General features: G+C 37.0%; 1 protein-coding gene across 2 annotated transcripts in view; it reads left to right on the forward strand.

Annotated features, from left to right (window-relative positions):
- The window catches only part of Pcif1 (Phosphorylated CTD-interacting factor 1), a 429173-nt gene that overhangs the window by 125117 nt on the left and 276178 nt on the right, over positions 1-27878 (forward strand). For both annotated transcript variants that reach the window (XM_090384018.1, XM_090384020.1), the window contains one exon: positions 31-185. In XM_090384018.1, the coding sequence (XP_090240144.1) occupies positions 31-185 (155 nt within the window). The remainder of the gene's footprint in view (positions 1-30; positions 186-27878) is intronic.

Genomic DNA, 27878 nt, shown 5'->3' on the forward strand with positions numbered 1-27878 from the left:
GTATTAACTCCTTTTTGTTTGTTTGTTTAGTGGACCATGGGACTTAGAAATTCAGACCAATGCTGCCATTTGGGAACGTACTCCTTCTTTAATGCCACCCCCTCATCCTGATGTAGAACAGTATCGTTCTAATCTTACTGCAAAATTACGGCAGCATTATCAAGAAATGTGCCATTCAAGAGAGGGTAAATACCTTTAAATGCAAGCAGAAACCTTATATACAGGGCATTTCAAAAGTGTGTGCAAAAAATTCTGGGACATATGTTAGAGTCTAGGATAAGAAAATCAAGCCATATAAACATATGTCCAAAGTGTTACAGAGCTGTGGCTGTTTGAATTTCATAAATGGCTCTGGAATTTTTAATGGTAAAAAATACTAAAATTTTAAATAAGAGTAAGCAGATGCATGTCTGTAAAAATTCATACTAGGACATGTCTGCTTATTCTTGATTATATTTTTTACCATTTAAAACTTTATGGTTGACATTTTTATTTCTTATTTTAGACCATAGAATACATCCCAACGTATTTTGCACATACTTTTGAAATGCACTGTATAGTAACTATTATCCACGGAAGTAGTAATTTGCTCATTGTTTGACTGAAGTGAATAATTCACTATTCGGGGCTCTACCTTGAGACTACTATATAACTTATTCTTTATCTACTTTTACTTTGTATCACTGGTGAGAGTTTTATATATATATATATATACACAGGGTGATTCACTACCAGTGCGACAAACTTGCAGGAGGTGTAAGGGACACAAAGACGAATCGGAATCACATAGCATTGCAGGGTCCGAAATGCCTTCATCATGCGGGAGGTCTCGTGAACAAAGAAGCAAAGAAAAAGAACAGAAACAGCAACTCGTTAGTGTAACAGAAATCATTTTAATGACAAGTTTTACATTGGCAAAAAGCCATGTTACAGAAGGTGTTCAACCAGGAGCAGTCACACAGGCTTCATAGCGCCGCCGCATGGAATCCCTAATATTCTGGAAGATTCCTGGCATGTCTCGAATCTCCCCGGCAGCTACAGAGATGCGAGTGACGAGGTCTTCAACTGAATCAACTGGGGTCTCGTACACCAATGTCTTCGTTTGACCTCAGCAGAAGAAGTCCAGGCATAATAGGTCCGGCGATCTAGCAGGCCAGTGAACCGGACCACCACCACGTATCCAATGCTGTCCAAATGTAACGTTTAGGTGTTGGCAGACATCATTGGTGTAATGTGGGGGAGCCCCATCATGCGGGAACCACATTGAGCGGCGCAACGACTGAGGAACATGTGCTTCTTCAATAAGTTCTGGCAGGACTTGCTGTAGAAAGATCAAGTATGCCCTACCGTCCAGACGAGGGGGGGCAGAAGGTACGGTCCAATGAGGTGGTCTCCAACAATGCCGGCCCAAACATTGACAGAGAAACGGTGTTGAGTTGCACTTGTCGCGTACCATGGGGGGTTCTCCAAAGCCCACAAATGGGCGTTATGTTGATTGAAGGTTCCATCTCTTGTGAAGCTTGCCTCATCCGTGAACAATACGGACGCAGCAAATGTGCTGTCTGCCGCACTCTGTTGAAGAAACCAAGTAGCAAAAGTCCTCCAGAGTGGATAATCCACAGGCTCCAATGATTGGATGCATTGCAGATGGTATGAACTCATTTGGTTTGTTGACAGTATCCTCCATACAGTGGATTGTGAAATACTCAATCGTTGGCCTATTGCTCGAGTACTCGTACTCGGATTGCCTTCTGCAAGACGTAGGACATTCTCCTCATTGTCTGGCATCCTCGCCATTCGCTCTTGATTCATGGTACCTCTTGTGAAACAACCAGTCTCACGTAACCTTCTGTGCACACGTGCGAAAATCGTATGATGAGGAGCACGCCTGTGCAGGAAACGTTCCTGGTACAAGCGCAGAGCGGTGCGCCCAATACAGTCCACAGCTCCATACGCGAGGTGCACATCGGCCAGTTCAACGTTTGAATAGTCGTCCATCCTACTACCTCGGGAACCGGTTCGCAAATGCTGACTTCCAGTGGGATCGCTCTTCATGCGACCTCTACCGCATGACGAAGGCATTTCGGACCCTGCAATGCTATGTGATTCCAATTCGTTTTTGGGACCCCACACCTCCTGCAAGTTTGTCACACTGGTAGTGAATCACCCTGTATATATATATATATATATATAAACAATAGGAATGGATATAAAAGTTATTAGCCAGATCAGATTAATGCCATTAATAGCAGATTGTACATTACATCAGTCTGTAATCTAGTTATTATAGTAAAAGCACAATAAGTACTATACAGATGCTGAACATGTATATGAACACAACAGTATACAGCTTACGGTAGGCCATAAGGCCAAAATAACTTATAAAGACTAAAATAGCCCATATAGGCCTACAAGGACAAACCCTGAAAATAAACATATAATTAGTAATAAAATATGAATATACAATACAATGATGATTATGTAGTTAACTATTGGTGAAGAGATACATTGAAAGGGACTTTTACAAGGACTTTTACTCAATATATCCCACCAATAATTAACAGAGCTATCTGTTACTGATTGCCATCTGCCTGTTTATCAGTGTCCAAATCTTAAATTTAATTTTGTTGTAATTTAGTAGCAAACAGGCAAGATAACATTTAGCCCGACAGATACCTTCGAAACGAATATACAGTAAACCCCCGCTATTCGCGGGGGTTAGGTTCCTGAGAAATGCCGCGAATACCGAAAACGCGAATACTGAGTTATGGCTCCCATAGTAATAAAGGGGTTCCGTTCCAAAGTATGTGAAATATATAAGAAAAACTAGTCTAAAATTTTGTCTATGTATGTATTATATGTACCTTCATAATATGACTAGGTACATAGACAGTACATAGTGAAATGCAAGCATATGGCATCGAAATGAAAATAAGAAACAATTTAATATTAAATGTAATATTTATTAGAAATTTCAAACCAGCGCCTTTGCTAGCAAAAAAAACTTATCCTGCCAGTGCCATTACCAGTTTCGCTAAAGTGTTGATAAAGGAGTTTTGCCTTTTCACGAATAATGAGTGAACGTAACGGAATTTTATTTTGAGTTCGGTCTTCTATCCACAGATTTAAAGCTTTTCCATTTTTCTAATTTAACATCACGAGTTACAGAGCAAATTTTTGAAGCAATTAGCGCGTTTTCACAAACACTACGGCGAATTTTTTCTTCCAATTTTTTGATTGATCGTACCGTTGACTCATTGATTTTATAATGTTTTGCCACTGAGGAGACACTTTCACTATTAGAAATTTTGTCTAATAACTCAGTTTTATTTGCTAATGTCACCTTCTTTGATCTTTTCACATTTCTCTTGTTATTCGTAGCCATATTTTTGTATGGGTTAAAAAGAACTTGTCCACAATAAAGTCACTTTCTTCCATTAACACACTCGAAAAAGTCTGTTTTACACTGCAAAACGGTAGATTTATCACTTCTGTAAGCATATCAATTTATAAATTTATTAAATTTTTAAGCATATAAATTAAAAGCAAATGACGAAACCTTCCATGACAAGCGCATAACACATACTGAACAAGGATTAGCGAGAAACATCCACGCTCGCGATTTTGACACCTTTCCCCCACCCACTGAGCGCTGTTTTGACCGGGAAAGATAATTTTATCCACGCCCATGTTTTTTTATGGCGGAAAATGTTCACGGCGCTTTAAAATTCACATTTTTTTAGGTTTCATTTTATATTAAATCAGCGAATGCGAATAGCGGGGGTTTACTGTATAGAAAAAGGAAAAAAGAAGGCCAACTATAATTTTCAATTTCAGTTATGGTATTATTTTTTATTTATACAAAGGCAAGCTATAGCTAACATAAGGAGAAAGTAAGTAGGGATAAGTATAGTAATAGTGCCTCAATTTCCCTCGAATTACTCTAATAGATCTTGAGGTATGAAAAATTAGGGTTAGATAGTGAAAAGTAAAGAAAAAAGCATTTATATAATTTAACTGGGAGCGTAACTGCCCGACCCTTTAGTAAGGGATCCTGGTATGTCTATAAGAGGACACCTTATGGTGTTAAATAGATAAAGATAATGATGAAATATAGAATAATATAGAAAATTAGTGGGATGGCTAATTCCTAATACCCATTACTAGCTGATTTATCATAAATTATCCCATTACACAAAATTGTATATGTTCTATACTGAACAGATAATGAAATAAAATAAAGAATAGATAATTTAGAATGACCAAATAATAAGTCAGTAGTTAACAACTGATTACCACATTGAACTGTTCTAGATGAAAGAATGAAAAAGTTGAGCACATGTTACTATATACCAAACAATTAGTCACACCAGCACCCTCGCAGTTCTGAAGTCTAAAGGACCAACTAATTAAATTAAATAAATAATATTAAGCCAAAAGCAGCAGTGCCTTCTGAATTTTTTGGAAAAGATTATTGAACTAACTAATAATCTGAAATTACAGTTGAATTGTTTAGAGAAGATCCAGTGAAAATGAAAATGAATAGATGGCTCTCAATTGAAAAAAACTTGATATATTTTACCATATAGTAATGAAGAAATCTTTTAAAAGATGAAGTTAAATACCATTTAAATATGAAATTAATTCCTACTTTAGGAACAAATATAGGTACAACTTTTTCAATGAGCATAAGCTATATGTTACATGTTCTAAAGGTAGTGCCTACTATATACATTTGTACAAGTCCTCGAAATGACTAATAAATATTTTTAAATGTAATAGTAAAGCTTATATTAAAATTGAGTTACTTATGTTATTTATGTAGAAAATACTTTTGCTATAATGTAATTTGGGTTTATATTATTATGCCATTTGTCAGTAGCAATCGAAATGGCTTTATGAAGGTTTATAGCTATAAAATAATCTTGAAATCTGTTATCAATCAGCTTAGACCTAAATTCTATAAGCGTTTCTCTAATATTATTGTCATTATTACATATTTTAATCAGTCTAATGCATTGAGAAACTATGATATTTTTGTGTATTCGTTTAGAAATTTTAGAATGCTAAAATTTCCTTAGCATTCTAAAATTTCCACACATTAAATTCCTTACATACATTGTATACCTAAATTCCATAAACCTCCTATAGGATTTAGTATTTATATGTCCTATTGTATTGTTGTTAGTAGCCAACAACTACAGCTTTATATGCAAAAAATTCTATATTTCAACATTATTAAAAGAATTAAATAATAGCACTACTTACAGAATAGTAACTAATAACCGTAACGCCATTATAAAGAAACTACTGGCCATGCATAAAAAGTTAAAATTAATTAACCTAAACACTAAATTTCCTTACATACTTTGTATACCTAAATTCCATAAATCTCCCATAGGATTTATGGAATTTAGGTATACAAAGTATGTAAGGAAATTTAGTGTTTAGGTTAATTAATTTTAACTTTTTATGCATGGCCAGTAGTTTCTTTATAATGGCGTTACGGTTATTAGTTACTATTCTGTAAGTAGTGCTATTATTTAATTCTTTTAATAATGTTGAAATATAGAATTTTTTGCATATAAAGCTGTAGTTGTTGGCTACTTTGTCTATTGTTGTTTAATTTTTACCATATCAAAAATCTTAGTGGGTTGTGTTTTTTATGTATAAAGCATTTTTCTATCTTAGTATGTAAGAGATAACCACATGTGGAAGGCTTCCAACGGTATGTTACGCTTATATGCTAGTTTTAAGCAAAAATGCATTAAATCTATGTGTATTTGTTTATTTATCATATTTAAACTACTGATTGTATTAGGCCTAAATTTAAAAGTCCCTTTCAATGTATCTCTTCACAAACAGTTAACTGCATAATCATCATTGTATTATATATTTATATTTTATTACTAATTATATGTTTATTTCCAGGATTTGGCCTTGTAGGCCTACATGGGCTATTTTAGTCTTTATAAGTTATTTTGGCCTTACGGCCTACCATAAGCTGTATACTATTGTGTTCATATACTTATTCAGCATCTGTGTAGTACTTATTGTGCTTTTACTATAATAACTATATATATATATATATATATTCTTCTTCAAGAGGAGTGTTTCCATTTACAATGGGTTTCCTCAGCCTACAAGTTATTTCTTGTTAGGAATTTTTTCCCGCCATAAAGTGCGGTTCAAGGTGTTTTGGTTGGTTAAGCCTCGGGCTGTCATGTACACCCATACTCCATCCATCCATGTCCTCCTAGGTCTTCCTCTTCTCCTTCTTCCAGGAGGTATCCATTCCAGGATATCCTTTGGATATCTGTTTTCTTGCATCCGTTTTACATGTCCATACCATGTTAGACGCTTTTCTCTGATGGTGTCAATAATAGTCTTTTTCACTTCCATTTTTTCCCTTATGTCTTCATTCCATTTTCTGTCTCTTCTAGAAGTTCCTGCTGAGCATCTCCAAAAATCCATTTCTGTGGAGAGCAATTTGTTTTCCGCTCGCCTATTCAATGTCCAGGTTTCCGCTCCATGCAATAGAAGACTTTGTAATCGTTTGAAATATAAGTTTCTTTGTTTTATGTAGGATATTTTTGCTCCACAGAACAGAGTTTAATATGCCGATAGCCTTTCTGCCATCTGTAATTCTCTTATTGATCTCTGCTTGGGATGATCCATCACTTTGTAAGATTGATCCCAAATATTTGAATTTATCGACTTGTTTGATTTTAAAACCTGCAATATTTAGAATGTGTCCTGGCCCTGAAGACAACATTTCAGTCTTGCTAAAATTGATTTTTAGACCCCATTGTTTATATTCCTCAAACAATTGACGACATGCATACTTTGCATCTTTTAAGTCTTGTGCTATCACCACCTGATCGTCTGCAAAAAGTAAATTGTGAATATAGGTGTTCTTATTAATTGGCAATCCCATTTTATTACATTTTTTTTACCAGGATCTTAGGCAGATGTTGATATAAATTTTCAAAAGTGTTGGTGACATGCAACAACCTTGTAATAAGCCTTTTGAAGTGTGGAATTCAGGTGCCAAAGCTGATCCCACTTTAATTCTTCATCTATTATTCCTGTAAATTGCCTTAATAATGTTAATCAGTTGTCCATCAATATTTGCCTCTTTCAGTGCTTCCCATAAGAGTTTTCTTGGAACACTGTCATATGCCTTTTCAAGGTCAATGAAAATCATAAAGTTTTTTTTACTTTTGATTGGCATTTTTCAAGGATCTGTCGTACTGTTGAGATATGATCTACACATGACCTCCCAGCTGAAAAACCACTTTGTTCTTCTGATACCTCGATTAGGGCTTCTAAATGGTTCCTGATCCATTTTCCAAGGATCTTTAACAGTGGATTCAGGACGCATATTCCTCTGTAATTTGAACAGCTTTTCCGATCGCCCTTATAAATTGATGTAATATATCCTGTTATCATGTCTTTCGGTATTTGTTCTCCTCTCAGTATACTATTTAACAGTTTTTGTATCAGAACCACTCCTCTTCCTCCATATTTCAGAAGTTCCGTGCAAACTCCTCCAGGTCCAGGTGATTTGCCATTTCTTCCTTCCTTTAGCAGGAGTCCACTTCCCTAACAGAAACTTTTTAGCCCAAGTCTTCTACACCAAAATCCTCCATCGTCTTGAACTCTTCCCGATCTTCTTTTAAAAGTCTTTTGTAGTACTCCGTCCAGTCTTTCAAAGGTATTAATTGCAAACTAGCATGGCGCACCCGTAGCCAGGTGGGAAGGAGCAGCAGTGTAGCACACGCTTCTTGATTAGACCGGGGTTCGAGCCCGTCACCACCAAATGGTCCTTGCTTTGAGGTTGTCACAGACATTCTCTCAGATAGGCCAGACAAGCTGTTCTTGCTACCTGGGAGTCTAAAACGCTGATGGAACTGATATTCGGGTGACACTCAAGTCAAAGTGGACCCAATTTCAGCGAAGTCCGGACGGACTTCGCCGAACTTTGGGAGTCTATGACAGCCAAATCCTCTGCTTGCACCTTCACGATGGTGGGACTGTTAGTAATCCTGGGTATAACCTTCATGCACAAGTACATGGTGGGTGACCAACCCAGGTGTGAACCAACGTAAGCAGGGGTCGAGGTGTGGCGCCCACACCACATGGAGGAACGCCGCCCCTCTATGTTACCAGGCAGTACTAGGTGGTAGATGACTCTCATCAACTGGTGAAATACCACCACTTTGCTTATTGGAGGCTTGAAGTGGTGGAACCCATGTTTAGTCTCTAGAGCTAAGTTCCGGCCAACCCTTCCCTATCTCTTCCATCATGCAGTATGATTGATGATTTTTGAGGTTATGATGAATGTCGTGGCGAGATCCAATTTTCCTTACATTTCGAGGGTACAGCTCTAAAACGGTGTTCGCAGGCCGGCCGCTAGTTAGTACACCGGACTGAACCTATTGGTAACTCTCTAGGAAGCTTCCGGATCAGCTATTGTATAATCTTGCTATCTCTACTCTGCCAGATAGTGACTGGAGGGAGTCCGAGTAATGTGTATGCGGGGAGCATTGTCGAGGCCACGTTATGTCAAGGATCTGGGTATATTCTTACCACATGTACGCCATATCCAAAAATTTCATTACTTCATACAGCATGTCCCACCCACTTTTTCTTACTATTGAATACACCATGAATTGTCAAAATAATAGAGCAAGCTTATCTGCGAAAAGATCTAAACCTCCCAAGGACTTCCTAATTCATTTCACAAATATACGTGGTCTCAATTCTAATCTCAACGATGTCCATTTCCACTTGCAGTCTTCCAAACCCCATGTACTTTTTCTGACTGAATCTCAGTTATCAGTTGATTCAACTACTGCTCATCTCAGATGTCCAAATTATTTGCTGTATGATTCCTTTCGCCTCAAAGGTGGTACTTGTGCATATGTCCGTTCTGATATTCCCTGTCAGAGACTTGGCAATTTGGAATCTCCTCTCTTTGATCTTCTCTGGCTTAAAATCTCTCTACCTCATTGTGTCAAATTCATCTGTTGTCTCTACCGTTCTCCCAACTCCACTAATCACTTGGAGCTCTTTGACTTCCTCTCGTTGCAACTTGACTTTCTCCAGTCCAACTTTCCTAACAGTGAGGTAATTTTCCTTGGTGATTTTAACGTTCACAACTCCAGCTGGCTTCCGTTTTCTAGTCACACCGACCCAGCAAGTCGGGATGCTTAGGCTTTTGCAATTACTAATGACCTAGCACAGATTGTTCATTTACCTACAAGAATACCGGACAATCCTAATCATACAGCCAATACGCTTGATCTTTTTCTCACAAACAACCCTATCTAAGTACAAGGTTGAAGTGAGAGGTCCTTTAGGCACTTCAGATCACAACTTGGTGATTGTCTCTTCTCCAATGGAACCTTTATCTCATGGCTATTCCCAACCTCGTATTGTTTGGCATTACAAGAATGCAAAATGGGATGACCTGCGAGACTTCTTTTCTTCTTTTCCTTGGTCTGATTACTGTTTCAAAACTTCTGATGTCAACGTTTGCTCAGATCGTGTCAGTGAAATTATTCTTGCAGGAATGGAATCCTTTATCCCACACTCCACTTTAAAATCTCATCCTTTATCTAAACCTTGGTTTTCCAATAAATGTGCTAAGGCTGTCCAAGAGAAGAACGTTGCATATCGTAATTGGCTTGTTTCTAATTCTTCAGTTTCATTTTCTGCCTACACCAAAGCTCGCAACAATTGTAAAGCAGTTATTAATCAGTCCAAACTAGAGTTTGAACAGGCTAAGAGTAGAAAACTTGCTTCTTGCCCTAATGGTAGCCGAGCATTCTGGTCTCTTGCCAAAGCTATTGGCCGCAACTTTTGCCCATCTCTGCTCTCACCTCTGTCCAAACCATTTGGTTCTGTTGTCACTTCAGCCAAGGATAAAGCTGACCTGCTAGCATCCCATTTTTCTTCGAGCTCATGTATTAATGATCTTGGTAAAACACCTCCCACCATTCCTAACACGCTCCATTCAATGCCTCCTGTGGTCTTCCGTCAAAAGGATATCAGAAGGATTTTGATGAATCTTGATGCTAAGAAAGCTCCAGGTCCTGATGGTATTTCTCCACTTGTTCTCAAAACCTGTGCTCCTGAACTTACTCCTATTCTTTGCCGCCTTTTTTCACTTTCTTATTCCAAAGGTGTTTTTCCTTCTGCTTGGAAATTTGCTCATATCCAGCCAGTTCCTAAAAAGGGTGACAAATCCCTCCCATCCAATTATCGTCCCATTGCAATTACTTCTACTCTTTCGAAAGTAATGGAGAAATCAATTAACCGCCAACTCTTAAACTACCTAGAAACCTTCCGTCTGATCAACGATCGCCAGTAGGGATTCCGTCAGTGTCAATCCACTGGTGATATTCTGGCTTATGTTACCCATTTATGGACTAATTCAATGGAAAGGTTCAGTGAAACACAAGTAGTTGCTCTTGACATCTCAAAGGCTTTTGATCGTGTTTGGCATAAAGGTCTTCTAAACAAGCTTCCATCTTATGGTTTGCCAACTGTTTTTAGTAATTGGTTATCCAGTTTTCTCTCTGATCGCTCACTGAGGGTGATGGTAGATGGCTCTCTGTCTTCTAACTTCTCCACTAATGCCGGTGTCCCCCAAGGTTCAGTTCTTTCCCCCACTCTTTTCCTCTTGTATATCAATGACCTTCTTCCATTGACTGGAAATCCTATCCATAGTTTTGCCGATGATAGCACATTGCATTCAACTTTCCATTTTGAGAAACCTTGTCCAGCTCAATCAGCTTCAAGTTCTCGAAAATCTGCTGCCAATTCCTTAAATGCCGATCTTCAGGTAATTCTCCAGTGGGGCAAAGACAACTTAGTTGATTTCAACCCTTCTAAAACTCAATCTTGTCTTATATCTCGCAAAAAAGATTCTTCTGCTCCTATGCTTATGTTTAGTGACACTCCGATTTCTAGGCAAAATGATATATCTCTTTTGGGGATTACCCTGACTTCTAATCTCTCTTGGCACAAGCACATTAAAAATATTGCTTCCTCTGCATCTAAAAAACTTGGTTTTCTCTTTCGCTCTCGGCGTTACTTTTCTCCCAAACAGCTGCTCACTCTGTATAAATCGCAAATCCGCCCTGCCATGGAATATTGTTCCCACATCTGGGGTGGTGCTCCCAAAACCTCTCTCAGGCTTCTTGATTCCATTCAGAAGAGGGCAGTTAGGTTAATTAATGATTCATCTCTAACAGAGTCTTTCCACTCGCTTTCTCATAGACGCACTGTTTCTGCTGCATGCCTCTTCTACAGATACTTCCATGGGCACTGTTCTTCTGAATTGGCTTCTATAATTCCCGCTCTCTCTTTCAAAACAGTCCGAACACGTGCTGCCACCAGCCAACATCCATTTACTGTCCAACTTCAAACCCACAGAACCAACTTTTCATCTTCCTCATTTATTCATTCAACTGCCATTTTCTGGAACAACTTTCCTTCATACGTATTTCCTGAAAATTACAATCTACAGTTGTTCAAGTCCAATATCAACAAATATCTTCTTTCGTCTTCTCAACCTCCAACCCAAGCACGGTACTAAGTACTGTAGGTTATAATACCTCTCGTGTTTGGGGTTCTCATAAAAAAAAAAAAAAAATACGGAGGATGCGGAAAGTCAGGGAATGACCACTGCACCGGAGCAATATGGCCTTAGTTGCTAATGCTCCTAAAAACCAAAATAACAACAACAGCAAACTACCATTGTGTTTATTCTGTTTTCTCAAGTCTTTAAGGACCTTCCATGATTCCGCTGATTGCTTGAAGCCCAATTTGCTATTAATAGTTGCGCATTTCCTTTCCCAATCTTCATTTTTCGCTTCTACTACCAACCGATTGGCTACTTTCTTTTTTTCAACATAAATGTTCCTATATGCATCATTCCTATCACCCAGCCATTTCTGATATGCAAGTTTCTTTTCCTCTACAGCAGCTCTTACTTTCTCTGTAATCCAGGTCTTTTTTGGTCCTTGGCTCTTCTTTTTGCCTAGGATTTCATGAGCTATTTTTTTAACAGTATATTTTCTAAATATTCTTAGATTTCTTCAGTATTTCCTTTTATCTCTGTGTTAATTACAACATCCAGTCTCTGGATGAAGTTGTTTCTAATGCTGTCGTCCTGGAGTAGGTCAATGTTAAATTGATCCACTTGTAGCATTTCTCCTTCCCTGCATTGTTGGTTGTCCACACATATTTTATTAATCCAGTTCCACCTCAGTGTTGTTTTAACAAGAAAATGGTCAGATCCACATTCAGTTCCTCTATAAACTCTGACATCTTTCAATACATCTGTCCCTGAATGTTTTGAAATAATGTAATCTATAACTGATCTAATTTGTCTTGTCTCCTGTGACCAAGTATATTTATGGATATCCTTGTGTTGGAAAAATGTGTTGTTTATTCTCAAGTCGAACTGTTCACAAAGATTACATAGTCTATCTCCGTTGTCACCCTCTCTTTCTCTCCAAATCTTCTAATAACTTTGCTATTTTGTTCAGTTCCTACTCTTGCATTGAAATCTCCCATTAGAAATATCTCTTTGTTCTTGGGAATTTTTTTCTATTAGTTCTCTCAGATCGTCCCAAAATTCATCCTTCAAGGTATCGGCGGTGTCATTAGTCGGGGCATATATTCCCAAAATACATATTTCTCTCCCGTACATTTTCAGTTCCAATGAGATCATTCTTTCATTAATAAATTACCAGTTTTTGATGTTGTGTCTCAATTTCTTTTTAACAGCAATAGAAACTCCTGCTCTTGCTCTTTCACTCTTATCAACTCCACTCCAAAAATCGTAGTATTCTCCCATTATTTCCTCCCCACATCCCTTTTTCTTTGTCTCTGATAACACGACGATGTCTAACTTTAATTTTTGCAATTCATCCGGAAGAAAGTTTCTTTTAGTTGAAAGGCCTTATATATATATTAGGGCTTCTTTCCCGGGAATCCTGGATCCAGGATTCCTGGGATCCCACATGTTTTTATTGGTTTTTTAATTCCCGGAAATTTCCCAGTAACTTTTAATTGTCTTAAATTTATTTTTTAATATAATGATATGTAATGACGAGTTATGAGATATTGATTATGGATTATGAAAGAGTTATTGCAATTCCAGGCATCTCATCTATCCTCAAGTAACACTCGGTAACTGAAACCATGGTTGCCAAGTCGTGTGCTTGTTTTACCAAATCTACCAAGAATTATCACAAAATTCTCAATTTTATCACCAATTACTCAAAATATATATATATATATACACACATACATATATATATATATCCAAAGTAAGTAAGATGCATAAATAAATTTAATAAATAAACTATCCCAGATCCGATTAATGCCATCTCTATAAGATTAAACATTACATCCGTCTGTATATTATTTAAAATAGTCTAAGTATAATATCTGTTAAAGATGTTAGTAATAGTGGTAAAGGCTAATGATGTAATTTACACAAAAATTTTGCAGGTTATAGTGTAAACCGAGAAAAACCAGTACGACGTAACAGCCCAAGAAACATAAAATCCTATGTACGGCCCAATGGTATCCTGGAAAAAAATATATATGCAATACAAAGTAAAGTAAACCTTACATATAAAATTATATTAAAATTGAAAATATGTTAATTATAGGTAAATAGATACATTGAAAGGGACTTTTTCAAGGGCTAACCCTCTCAATGTATCAACCATAATTAACGAGCTATCCGTTTCTGTTGTCATCGTCCAGCATAACCATATCCAAAAGATAGTTAGGTAGTATAAGATAGCAATTCCAAAAGAAAGTAAGGTAGTACACGATAGCAAATCCAAATGATGGTAAAGTAGTATATGTTAGCTAAAATTTAATATATCACAATTTAGTTGTTAGCAGGCTAGATGACTATTAGCCCGACGGATTGCTAATTTACAAAATAATAATAGCTAGCGTTACAAAAGAGTAAAGCATTATGTAGAATTATATAGAAAGAGATCCATCCACTGTTAAACATATACGTATGTGGTATATCATATAGGTAACAATAGTAGCATAAGCTAAAAGAAGGCGAATGGAAGCAGGGTAGTATATCTATAGTACCTCAGTCCGCCTCGAATTGCTCTAATAGTTCATGAGTTATGAAAAGTAGGGTTAATACAGTAAAAAGTATAGAAAAAGGCAAAGCTTAATGTTACTTAGGATAAAACCGAGAGCGTAACTTCCCGGTTTTATCCTAACTTCGGGAAGTTACGCTCTCGGTTTTATCCTAAGTTACATTAAGCTTTGCCTTTTTCTATACTTTTTACTGTATTAACCCTACTTTTCATACCTTACGAACTATTAGAGCAATTCGAGGGGGGGGTTGAGGTACTATAGCTATACTACCCTGCTTCCGTTCACCTTCGTTTAGCTTATGCTACTATTGTTACCTATATGATATATAATATACCACATACGTATATGTTTAACAGTGAATGGATCTCTTTCTATATAATTCTACATAACGCTATGTATTACTCTTTTGTAACACTAGCTATTATTATTTTGTAAATTACCTATCCGTCGGGCTAATAGTCATCTATCCAGCTAACAACTAAATTGTGATATATTAAATTTTAGCTAACATATACTACTTTACCATCATTTGGATTTGCTATCATATACTACCTTACTTTCTTTTGGATACGGTTATGCTGGACGATGACAACAGAAACGGATAGCTCTTTAATTATGATTGATACATTAAGAGGGTTAGCCCTCAAAAAAGTCCCTTTCAATGTATGTATTTACCTATAATTAACATATTTTCAATTTTAATCTAATTTTATATGTAAGGTTTACCTTACTTTGCATTGCATATATATTTTTTTCCAGGATAACATTGGCGCGTACATAGGATTTTATGTTCCTTGGGCCGTTACTTCGTACTGGTTTTTCTCGGTTTACACTATAACCTGCAAAATATTTGTGTAAATTACACCATTAGCCTTTACCACTATTACTAACATCTTTAACAGATATTATACTTAGACTGTTTTAAATAATATATGTATATATACAGGATGTCTCAAAAATACATGGCATAACTTCAGGAATAAGTTCCTCATATGTAGACAATAAAAATATTTTATATCAACATAGTTCCGGAAATGCTTGGTTTCCAAGTTTTGAAGGTCTGTCTATGACATTTAACTGTTCACATTACTTATAGTAATTGTTCAAAATGTCCACCTTCTGCCTGAATACAGGCCTCACATCGACGTCTCATGGACTTGCGAAGACAATGCCAAATTCCTGGCATGTTTCGTATTGTCTCACAACCTGCCACAATTCGATTGCAGAGAGTTTCCACATCATCTACCGGAATCGAATACACCAATGACTTTAACTGGCCTTACAAGAAGAAATCTAGTGGGTTTAAATCAGTGAGCATGGAGGCCAGGCAGTTGGTCCACCCCTCTACTTCAGGAGTTGTAGATCTTGGTTGTCCTCTGTTGGCAGCCCGATGTGTAAAGGTCCCGTGGTCACAAAGGCGGCGATGGATACCTTCTAACGTTTTTCTGTCTGGACATCTTCGTTTGTACCACTAACCTTTCGTGGTACAAACGACGAGCCTCCAGAGCATTGCTGTCCGCCAATCCATACATAAAGTGCATATCCGCTTGCTCTTGATTTCAGTACATGGTCAGAATTGAAAACCACTAGATTCTGTTAGTACCTTGGGATGAAGGAAATCACCTGCAGGAGATAAGACATTCTGGTTAATAACTCAGGAACCAAGCATTTCCGGAACTGTGTTGATATAAAATATTTTTATTGTCTAAATATGAGGAACTCATTCCTGAAGTTATGCTGTGTATTTTCAAGACACCCTGTGTGTGTGTGTGTGTATATATATATATAGAAACTACGCACGTGGTATGTTCGAGTATGTATTGCAGTACTATCATAATATAACATTCCAAACAGAAATGTTAACTGTTAGTCACTCTTACAAATAGAATAAGAATATTTAAATGAATTTGACTTTTTGTAGGATTTAAAACCTCATTATTAAAATACCAAATGATTTATCTTAATTACCAAATTCCTGCCAATTTGGTGATTGATGTCCTGCAAGATACTGAAAATTTGGTGTCCTGCAAGATATTGTTTCAACCACATTTTACCTTTAGTTGATTCACTAAAAACCATTCCACCGACCTCTGTTAAATCAGAGAGAGCATTTTCTGCAGTCAGTTTATCACAAAGTTGAAAACTAGCCTTAGCGATGGGAGGGAGTATTGATGCTTTGTGTTTTTTAAGGAGTTATCAAAATACATTAAAAAAATCATTTTTGTTTGCAAATGTCGAAATTTTAAATAAAAAGGCTTCATTTTTTAAAAGAAAGTTAATTTTTGTTATATTTACACAAAGAAATTTATTTTAGTTGTAAATAAAGAAATATAATGTTCTAGTTTTTCTTTGTATCCTGTAAATTGTTTAATTTTTAAATATATAAGAAAAAAATCTGTATATTTCAGAGGCCCAAATATATATATAACGAAAGTTCTGTTAAATTACAAATGCTAATTAAATTAAGAATATGGTAGCAGAGTGGATAAGCCCTGCAAGGTATGAATAAAATGAAAAATAATATTCTACATACAGGCACAAATGAAAAAAAACTCAACAGGAAAAGGAGGAGGAAACTAAATTGAGATTAAGGGTGTTGCAGAAGGAATATAGACCTAACAATTCAGAATAATTAATTAACAACCAATGTGGCAAGATAATTATATCATGATAAGTGAGACACCACTCATAATTAATCATGATGCCTGTGATCCTCCTTTGTGAATTTAGGGTAGATTTGAACAGTGCCAGTCTATAGGGACCTCCTCCGAATTCAAGTATACTATCATAATATAATTATTGAGAGCATCCTTTGATTCATTGTATATGCTCTCATAATAATACAATTATTATGACAGCATATACAATTATAATATACAATATAATTGGATAGATTTCATTAACCCACAGGTGCTTTTTTTTCCCCATTTAGTTTCAATAATTTTACTTCTTCATTATCCCAAATTCTTTAGATCCCTGTTACAGTTTCATACACTTCTGGCATCCTCTTCCCAAAAAATGTTTTCCTCCTATGAATGTAAATGCAGAGTATCTGTTCATTTTGGCAGCAGCCAGAGCAGGATGATGACCAGCTAAACTGTTTTCATGGCTAGTGGACCAATGTGACGTGTATCCCTTTCCTTCTAGTGCTTGCATAAGTAAAGATGACTTGGCTTTTTTTCTTTGCATTCTTTGCCAAAAACCTCTTGTAATCTGCCTTAGCTTGCCTAACGCCCATTGTGACTTGATTGAAAAAATTTGATATCAACTGTAAGCTTCTGTATCATCTGATAATTTACATGCATCCCTTGCATATTTTTTTTTTTTTTTTTTACCATGAATCTGATCAGTTCATCTGACATCTGTTTAGGTTTAAGCCTTGTACAGTATTCTCTTAGTTGGTATGAAAAACATAGTGGCATTCTATGATTACATCCTTGAATGCTTTCCATTTAGAATTTGCTGTCGAGAATTTGCATCATCAATTGGTCCCACTGCATAAAATTTAAAAATGTCTGAGTCACTCTTAGGAAAGCAATAGCCCTTCTCTTTACTATTTACAGTAATTATGTTTTTAAGTAAATTCCAAATCAATGCACTGTGATCACTGCCACCTAGTGGTTCTTTTATCTGCAGATTCTTAATGCATGAAGAGTCACTGCTGATAATCAGATCAAGCATATTACTTTCTCTCATGCCTCTAATACACTATTGTCGGAAACAGTCATCCAATAAATCCACAAAAGTCTTTCTGTTGTGTGACTGACCAACTAGTCAGTATTTAAAAGTCAAAATTCCCCATTATAAGACATAGTTTTGTCAGTGATATACAGGAATTTTGCTAGCAGGGAAAATGAGGTGATTGTCCCTCTGTATAAGGCAATGATCAGGCGACCTTGAGTACTGTGTACAGGTTTGGAGGCCTCATTTTAAGAAGGATGTAGATTTGCTTGAGCGTGTACAGAGAAGGGCAACAAGGTTGGTGAGGGGAATGAAGGAATCCTCTTACCAAGAGAGGCTTAAGTTCTGCAAATTGCAGCTTCTGGAGACTATGCACCTGCGAGTTGATCTGATTGAGGTGTATAAGGCCTTGAATGGGTTGAGCATGCTGAATTCTGATGGGATTCTTCCACTTGTTCAGATTACAAACCTAAGAGGGCATAAATTCAAATTTACCTTTAGCCAGCAGATGGTTAATTGCTGGAACAAACTTCCATCTGTCGTTGTGGAAGTTGATAGGTTAAATAAATTTGAGGAGAAACTGGACAAACATTTAGAGGAAATGGTTGTGTGAATTTTTTTTTTTTAGCTGATGCTACATAAGCTCATGTGCTTGCTTCTTGCATCACATGCCACTATTACTATAGTAATATAATGGCCCACCCTTGTTTGTTTGCATAGATGTTTGTTATACTCATTGCATTCATTTGGCCTATAATACTGTCCTGCTTTTATTTTTGTTTTCCCAGTGCTTATGTCACACCAAACTGACTCAACATGCAGTGCCCACCTATGCAAACTGGATGATCTGCCTTAGATTTTATGTGCTTCTTAACTAAGAAGAGTCATGCTCTATCAGCATAACTCTCCCACTTCCTGTCTTGTCTGTCCCTGTACACATTGTACTCCATATTCAAATTCTGCATCCCTAATGTCTGAGTGATAAGATATGAAACTAAGATATAAATATTAGTTGGAAGGCCACAAGACCATCAGTGGTTGTGAAATAATTGCATTTTGAACATTAAACAAATAGTTCATTTCATCAGACAGCTGACAGACATTCTGTCAGCGTGAATATGCCATAGATTTACAAACGGTGGCCCCTGTGTGGCGAGAAGAAAAGCTATAGTAGATAGAGCTTCGTGATGTAAAGTCAAACTGCCAAAAGAAAGCAAAGTCAACTAACAAGAATATAAACTTGCTAAATTACACACACACACACAGGCTGGTATGTAAGGAAACTGTTGAATAACTGCCGATGTAAATATGTGTGAGTTATTTGAAAAATAGTTTAAAATATTTTTTTCTTTATTTTTACAGAATAATTTGAACATAGGGAACAAATGCAATGAGCCATACAACAAAGCAGAAGATTGAAATTGTAAAGTAGCATGCACACACACACTGATTCAAGTTTTTTAGACATAAACCACCCATAATAAAGCAATAAAGAAGTTACCAAAACAAGGTAGACCTCGTACCACAGAAACATCCACAAATTTGCAACTTGTAAGAGAGGATATCAAAAGAAGTCTGAAAAAGCCTCAAAGAAGGTGAGGTTTTGAACTTGAAACAATCTGAAATAGAATCATAAAGGAACCTAAATACAAGGTTTTGTCATCCCATGTTGCTACAGAGTTTGTATGAGGATGAACCTGATAGAAGAGAGGAATTTGCTGAACAGTTTTTGGCCATGAGTGTTACAAACCCAGATATCATCAACAATGTTTTGTGTACCGATGAATTTAGATTTAAACTAAATGGAACTGTTAATTGCCATAAATATGCTTATTACTCTCTTATCAACCCCCATTTATAAAAGACAAAATCATTCCATCGATGTAGCCCAAAATCAATTTTGCATTGCATTTTTACATAGAATGGAGCACCAGCTAGCTATGAAAAAATTGCCCATGAATTTTTAGTCAAAAAGTTCTCAGGTCAGTGGATCAGGTGTCAGTGTTCCATTGAATGACTACCGTGCTCCTTAGATTTAACACTGTATGATTAGTTTTTATGGAGATTTTTAAAGGATAAAGTATTTAATAATAAACACATATCTCTGCTGGAGCTTCAAGTCAATAGTTAGTGAATTTGAGAATATTTCTGAGGAATTTGCCTTTCTGTGTGTCACACTATGTTGAAAAGACTACAGTTTTATAAAGACCGCAATGGTGGCTATATTGAACAGATGCAGTTGTTTTTAGGTTATTGTATGCCATTACTATTGTGCTAGCATTAAGTTATTTACAGTGAAGCATGTTTTCTTACGTATGGACCACCCTGTATATTCAAGTAGACACAATGAAAAATTTCCTGTCTTCTCTTTATTATGCTTGAAGCACAGTAAACTTCACTAATTTGCAGTGAAACAGAGTGCACTGAAAGAAGCAGAGAGCATGTATGAAGTTCAGAATGGCTTTTGAAAATTCAGAAATAAATTACAAAGTCCCCTCCCCCTCATTAAGGGCAATTTGCTTCCAGCCAGAGAGTAATTCCATCTGATGATGTGGAGGTAGGTAATTTTAATTATTTAAGGAAGGATTAAGCAAATTATTAGAGGGTCTATACAGATGATATGGGTAAGGGTTTTTTTTTTTTTTTTTGCTGTTATTAGCTTGATATACTGTATGAGCTTGCTTCCTTACATCATTTGCCACTACTAATACCAATATCAAAATTTAACTCAGCATAATAGGCCATGAGAGAAAGAGAGAGAGAGATATTGCAGTTATTAAATTTATTTAAAGTTGTTTATAGAATGGCACATCTACACCTACTGAAACTTTCTTGTGATAGAATGAAGGAAAGTAATGTTATTAAAACTGTATTATTCAGTGTGATATTGACTTTGTGCCAGTGCCACACTGTATCTTTGTTATTCTTAAGGTGCAAATTGCTTTGTTCTTTTACATGAACCACTGTTCTTACAATATTTGACTAAATAAGAATTGAGTTGGTAGGCAACTAAGAAGTGGACATATCGTAATGTAGTACCCAGACTTGAATAAGTGTGCTTCTCAGGTGGCATGAACTGTGGGATTTTCTTACAACAATCAGAAAGACACTACATACCTTTTGCTCACCATCCATACATTTCTGTAAACATTACATGTTACAGGATAGATGTCACTATCCATAGTGAATTTGTATGGATAGTGACATCCTTAGATATCTGCTGTGTTTAAATGCATTGCATTTTGACACAACAGATGAATTGCACTTTTATCTGAATAGGAAAGTCAGTATCCATAACTAGATTTGGTGTACAGAAAATCTTTGCAAATGTAGACTTAAAACACTAAATATTGTTTTTTTTATTTTAGCTACCGCCTTTTTTTTATTCAAACCCCCTAAAGTTCCAGTTTGATGTGAGTTTAACATACCTTTTATCAGTGGCCCTTACTTTTTAGAGAAATAGAAAAAGTCTGATAACATGCGGTTTCATTGGATATATGTTGCTAACTTCACTACTGTTGTTTGTTATTCAGAGAAGCACAGAATATATTCCTACTAATCGCTTGAGCCAAAATGTACAAGAATGTGGTATTCCAAGAGAGAGTGTCACTTGTTAAACCACAATAAAAGGAACAGATATAATTCATAGAGAGTTTCTGTAATATTACTGCTAAATTTGTCCTGATAACACACTTCAATAATAGCACTTCTCAGAAGAGAAATAACTTGTTTGTAATTAGTATTTTTTCATGAAAACCCCAAACACAAGAGGTATTAGAATCAATAGTACTTAGTGCTGTGCATGGGGTGGAGGTTGAGAAGGCGAAAGAAGATATTTGTTGACATTATACTTGAATTTCTGTAGACTGTAATTTTCTGAAAATATGAATGAAGGAAGGTTGTTCCAGAAAATGGCAGTTGAATGAATAAATGAGGAAGATGAAAAGTTGGTTCTGTGAGTTTGAAGTTGGATAGTAAGTGGATGTTGGCTGGCGGCGGTGGCATGTGTTCACACTGTTTTGAAAGAGAGAGAGATGGGGAATTATAGAAGCCAATCTAGAAGAACAGTGCCCATAGAAGTATCTGTAGAAAAGGCATACGGCAGAAACAGTACATCTATGAGACAGAGAGTGGAGAAACTCTGTTAGAGATGTGTCATTAATTAACCTAACTGCCCTCTTCTGAATGGAATCTAGAAGCTTGAGAGAGGTTTTGGGGGCACTGCCTCAGATGTGGGAACAATATTCCATGGTAGGGTGGATTTGCAGTTTGTGCAGAGTGAACAGCTGTTTGGAAGAAAAGTAACGCTGACAGCGAAAGAGAAAACCAAGATTTTTAGATGCAGATAAGCAATATCTGTAATGGGCTTGTGCCAAGAGAGATTAGAAGTCAGGGTAATCCCCAAAAGAGATATATCATCATGCCTAGAAATCGGAGTGTCACCAAAGCAAAAAGAGCAGAATAATCCTTTTTTGCAAGATAAAACAGGACTGAGTTTTAGAAGGATTGAAATCAATGAAGTTCTCTTTGCCCCACTGGAAAATTACCTGGAGATCAGCATTTAAGGAATTGGTAGTGGATATTCGAGAAGTTGAAGCTGATTGAGCAGGGCAAGGTTTCTCAATCTGAAAAGTGGAATGCAAAGTGCTATCATCAGCAAAACTATGGATAGGATTTCTGGTCAATGAAAGAAGGTCATTAATATACAAGAGGAAAAGAGTGCGGGGAAAGAACTGAACCTTGAGGGGCACCAGCATTAATGGAGAAGTTAGAACACAGAGAGCCATCTACCCTCATCCTCAGCGAGCTGGCGAACAGAGAGAAAACTGGATAACCAATTACAAACAACAGTTGGCAAACCATAAGATGGTAGCTTGTTTAGAAGACCTTTATGACAAACATGATCGAAAGTCTTTGAGATGTCAAGAGCAACTGCTTGTATTTCACTCAACTTTTCCATTGAATTTGTCCATAAATGAGTAACATTAGCCAGAATATCACCAGTTGATCGGCACTGATGCAATCCATACTGGTTAAGAGTTGACGATTAACTGGTTTCTCCATTACTTTAGAAAGAGTAGAAATGATTGCAATGGAACGATAATTGGATGAGAGGGATTTGTCACCCTTTTTAGAAACTGGCTGGATATGAGCAAATTTCCAAGAAGGAAAAACACTTTTGGAATATGAAAATGAAAAAAGCAGTAAAGAACAGGAGTAAGTTCAGGAGCACCAATTTGAGAACAAATGGAGAAATACCATCAGGACCTGGAGCTTTCTTAGCATCAAGATTCGTCAAAATCGACGGAAGACTACAGGAGGAATTGAATGGAGCGTGCTGGAATGTTGGGAGGTGTCTTACCAGGATCATTAATACATAAGTTGGAAATAAAATGGGATGTTAGCAGGTCAGCTTTATCCTTGGCAGAAGTGACAATAGAACCATCTGGTTTGGATAGAGGTGGGAGCAGAGATGGGCAAACGTTGCGGCCAATAGCTTTGGCAAGAGACCAGAATGCTCGGCTACCATTAGGGCAAGAAGCAAGTTTTCTACTCTTAGCCTGTTCAAACTCTAGTTTGGACTGATTAATAACTGCTGTACAATTGTTGCGAGCTTTAATGTAGGCAGAAAATGAAACTGAAGAGTTGGAAACAAGCCAATTACGAGATGCATCATTCTTCTCTTGAACAGCCTTAACACATTTATTGGTTAACCAAGGTTAGATAAAGGACGAGATTTTAAAGTGGAGTGGGGAATAAAGGAGCCATTCCTACAAGAATAATTTCACTGACACGATCTGGGCATGTGTTGACATCAGAAGTTTTGAAACAGTAATCCAACCGAGGAAAAGAAGAAAAGAAATTTCGCAGGTCATCCCATTTTGCATTTTTGTAATGCCAAACAACACGAGGTTGAGAATAGCCAAGAGATAAAGGCTCCATTGGAGAAGAGACAATCACCAATTTGTGATCTGAGGTGCCTAAAGGACCACTTGCTTCGATTGTGTACTTACAAGGGTTGTTTGTGAGAAAAAGATCAAGCTTGTTGGCTGTATGGTTAGGATTGTCTGGTATTCTTGTAATTAAATGAACAATCTGTGCAAGGTCGTTAGCCATTGCAAAAGCTTCAGCATCTCAACCAGCTGAGTCGGTGTGACTAGAAAACAGAAGCCATCTGTAGTTGTGAACGTTAAAATCTCCAAGGAAAATTACCTGATTGTTAGGAAAGTTGGACTGGAGAAAGTCAAGTTGCAAAGAGAGGAAGTCGAAGAGCTCCAAGTGATTAGTTGAGTTGGGAGAACGTTAGAGACAACAAATGAATTTGACAGAATGAGGTAGAGGGATTAAGCTAGAGAAGATTGAAAAAAGGAGTTCCAAGTTATCAAGTCTCTTACAAGGAATATCAGGAAGGACATGCACAAGTACCACATTTGAGGCGAAAGGAATCATACAGTAAATAATTTGGGCAACTGAGATGATAAGTGAGTTTCTGTCAGAAAAGGTACATGGGGTTTGGCAGACTAAGTGAAAATGGACATCACTGAGATTAGAACTGAGACCACATGTGTTTGTGAAATGAACTACGAATTGTTTGGGAGGTTTAGATCTATTTGCAGATAAGTTTGCTCTATTAGTTTGACAGTTCGTGGTGAATTCAATAGTAAGAAAAATGGGACCATGCTGTATGAAGTAATGAAATTTTTGACTATGGCACCATATATTCACGGAGCAATATGGCCTTACTTGCTAATGCTCCTAAAAAAACCAAATAACATAACCACTGTCTTTCCTCAATTTGAATCTATGCTGCCTCAGGTTCTTAATCTGAGCAAGCGGAAGTATCCCATCAGCACTGAGCCTGCTCAAGCCATTCAAGGCCTTATACACCTCAGTCAGGTCACCTCGCAGGTGCCTAGTCTCCAGATGCTGCAGCTTACAGAATTTAAGCCTCTCCTGGTAAGAGTACATCTTTGTTCCTCTCACCATTCTTGTTGCCCTTCTCTGTACTCATTCTAGCAACTATACATCCTTCCTAAAATGAGGGCCTCCAGACCTGTAAGCAGTACTCAAGGTGTGGCCTGACCATTGCCTTATACAAAGGGATAATCATCTCCTTGTCTCTGCTAGCAAAATTCCTATATATCATTGATAAAACTCCATGACCTGCTCTGGCAGCCTGTCTGCACTGCTCAGAGAATGCAGCCTATACAGATTTAAATTAAAATATTTGGAATTGCACATATAAAATAACTGTTTACACTACAAGGCAGTCATGAGGTCAACCACACACATCTGTGTGCTAGGCTGCATCTTTCCTTGTTCGTGCACAAGAAAGTTTTTTTTTTTTTTTTCACAGCATGTGCGCTTTCCCTGTCATACTTAATTTGTACTGCGGTCTTTATATCAATCTTTAATCAGATCTGGTTATGATTAATATTATTTTCTTATCTTATTTCATTACATTATTTTTGCTATAAGTGCTCCGAAAAGTTAATTTCTTCCTAGCTTTCTCGGAGGAATAAACTATTATTTTTACAAGTTCATATTTAATACATATTGTATTAAAAAAAGGGTGAAATGACCTGTGAAATTTGTTGTTAAATATATAATTTAAAGTAAATAAATTATTACCTGTTTTATTCCGAGAGTGTTGATTAATATTATTGGCCACCTATTAGTAACACAGTTAATAATTTATTTACCTTTAATTCCAAATATTGGTTTTTATCAAATTACTTGCAAATCGTTAAACAGATGGATAGTAATCTATATTCTTTAACTGATGTTGTTAGTAGAGTCTCCAAGGGTTCAGTGATGGGTGCATTGTTGTTTCTATATTTATTAATGATATTCATGAAGGTTGGCAGGGTAGTAATGAGAGTAATCAGGGTATGCTACTGCAACAAGATCTACACAAATTAAGCAGATAGGTTGAGAAGTGGCAATTCAAGTTTGATATTAAATGCAAGGTACTTCATATGGGGAGCAATAATCTTAGAGTAACATAAACTGTATGTTTTCACAATCCTAGTCGAAAAGACTTGGGGGTAGTGGTCCAGTCAGATGTGAAGTTCTCTGAACAGTGCAGATAGACTACCTGTCTGCACTGTTCAGAAATGTAGGTGAAAATTACAAAAAGTTCCAAAGGACTAGAAGGGTAAGGATAGTAGAAAAAAGAAGTATTGTTTATTTGAAAAACGCAAAAGAATGTTAATATCCTAAAAGTTATGATGAATTAAGGAAATTATGGGCTGTATTGCAAAACCAATTTGGAGGTGAAGGAACTGTAAAATAAAATTATTGATATCAAATGATTACCATTAGCAAAGGCACATGTGCAAGAAAGCAAGCTTATATAAAGTAAAAAAGTAAAGTGCAGCCATTATCAACCCACTGCAGGATGGAAGCCTCCTCAACAATTCATGTTGAGGGAAAATGGACCATAATCTGCCACGCTGGTCCAGTGCAGGTTGGCAGATCGACCGTATTCAGCAGTCAGGGGCTTGAACACCGGTCTACTCAAAGAGTGTGTGCTACTGCACTCCCGCTCCTGCCCACTCGGCTACGCACAGCCAAAAAAAAAAAAAAAAAAAAAAACAATTAAGTTCACCTCACTGGCGCCTAGTCTCCAGACACTGTAATTTGAAAAACTTAAGCCTTTCTTTGTAAGATGAACCCTTGGTTCCATTCACTAATCTTGTTGCCCTTCTCTGTACTCATTCCAATAGCTCTAAATCCTTCTTAAAATGAGGCCTCTCTGTATACAGTATACAGTACTCAAGGTGTGGCCTGACCATTGCCTTATACAAAGGGATAATCACCTCCTTATCCCTGCTAGAAAAATTCCTGTATATCATTGACAAGACACCATGAGCTACACTTGTAGACCGTCTGCACTGCTCAGAAAACTTCATATCTGCCTGCACAATTACCCCCAGGTCCTTTTCATTCTCTACCACTGCAAGTGTGGTACCACAGAGTTGATACGTTACTCTGGGATTACTGCTTCCCATATGTAGTACTTTACATTTGTCAATGTTAAACTTCATTTGCCACCTCTCAGCCCATCTGATCAACTTTTCTAGATCCTGTTGCAGCAGTGTACTGCTAGTGTCATTAACAACCCTGCCAACCTTCGTATTGTCTGCAAACTTGGACATCAAGCCTGATATACCATCATCAATATCATTTATAAATACAGAAAACAACAATGGACCCAACACTGAACCCTGAGGGACTCCATTAATAACATTAGTCCATGAAGAGCAGTGTCCATTACCACTCTCTGTCTTCTCCCCCTCAACCATCCCTTTATCCATAGCAGCAATTTGCCTCCAATGCCACACTTCTCCAACTTGTGTAGCAGTCTTTCATGTGCAACAGTATCAAAGGCTTTTCTAAGGTCCAAATATATGATATCAAAGTTATTCTTTGCATCCAGTTCCTTTGTGGCTCCATCATAGTATCCAATCAAATTAGTCGGGGGCTCACATATGGTGAGTATGGGCTTGGCACACTCAGGGTCCTGAGCTGGATATCATCATTCTTATCTTTCTTGGTGATTCTCTTCTACTTTTGATTCTCTCTCTCTCTCTCTCTCTCTCTCTCTCTCTCTCTCTCTCTCTCTCTCTCTCTTGAGGTAACTTGGGAATTTTTTTTTTCCCCTGGTGCAGCATAAGCCTCAGGCTTCCTTGCACCATATGGGTATTAATAATAATAGTCAGACAAGGCTTCCCCTTAACAAACCCATGCTCTGTCCGAACTATAACTGAAGTCTTGTCTAGATGATCCTGCAATGCTTCTTTAACCAGTGCCTCCATTAATTTCACTGGAACAGAAGTTCAACTAACAGGTCTGTAATTATTTGTCTTCCTTTGATCATCCTTTGTGGATTGAGGTCACATTTGCACATAAACAAAACAAAATAAAGTAAAACAAAATAAAAGGTGATAGAGATGTCATCAGATATAGGTGGACAAATTTAGTTATAAATCAAATACATGGATGCCAAAAATGCAAAGTCTAATGTCAGCTGAAGT

Source organism: Mastigoproctus giganteus, chromosome 10 (assembly GCF_048544385.1).
Source record: "Mastigoproctus giganteus isolate SK-2022 chromosome 10, ASM4854438v1, whole genome shotgun sequence".
Lineage (NCBI taxonomy): Eukaryota > Metazoa > Arthropoda > Arachnida > Uropygi > Thelyphonidae > Mastigoproctus > Mastigoproctus giganteus.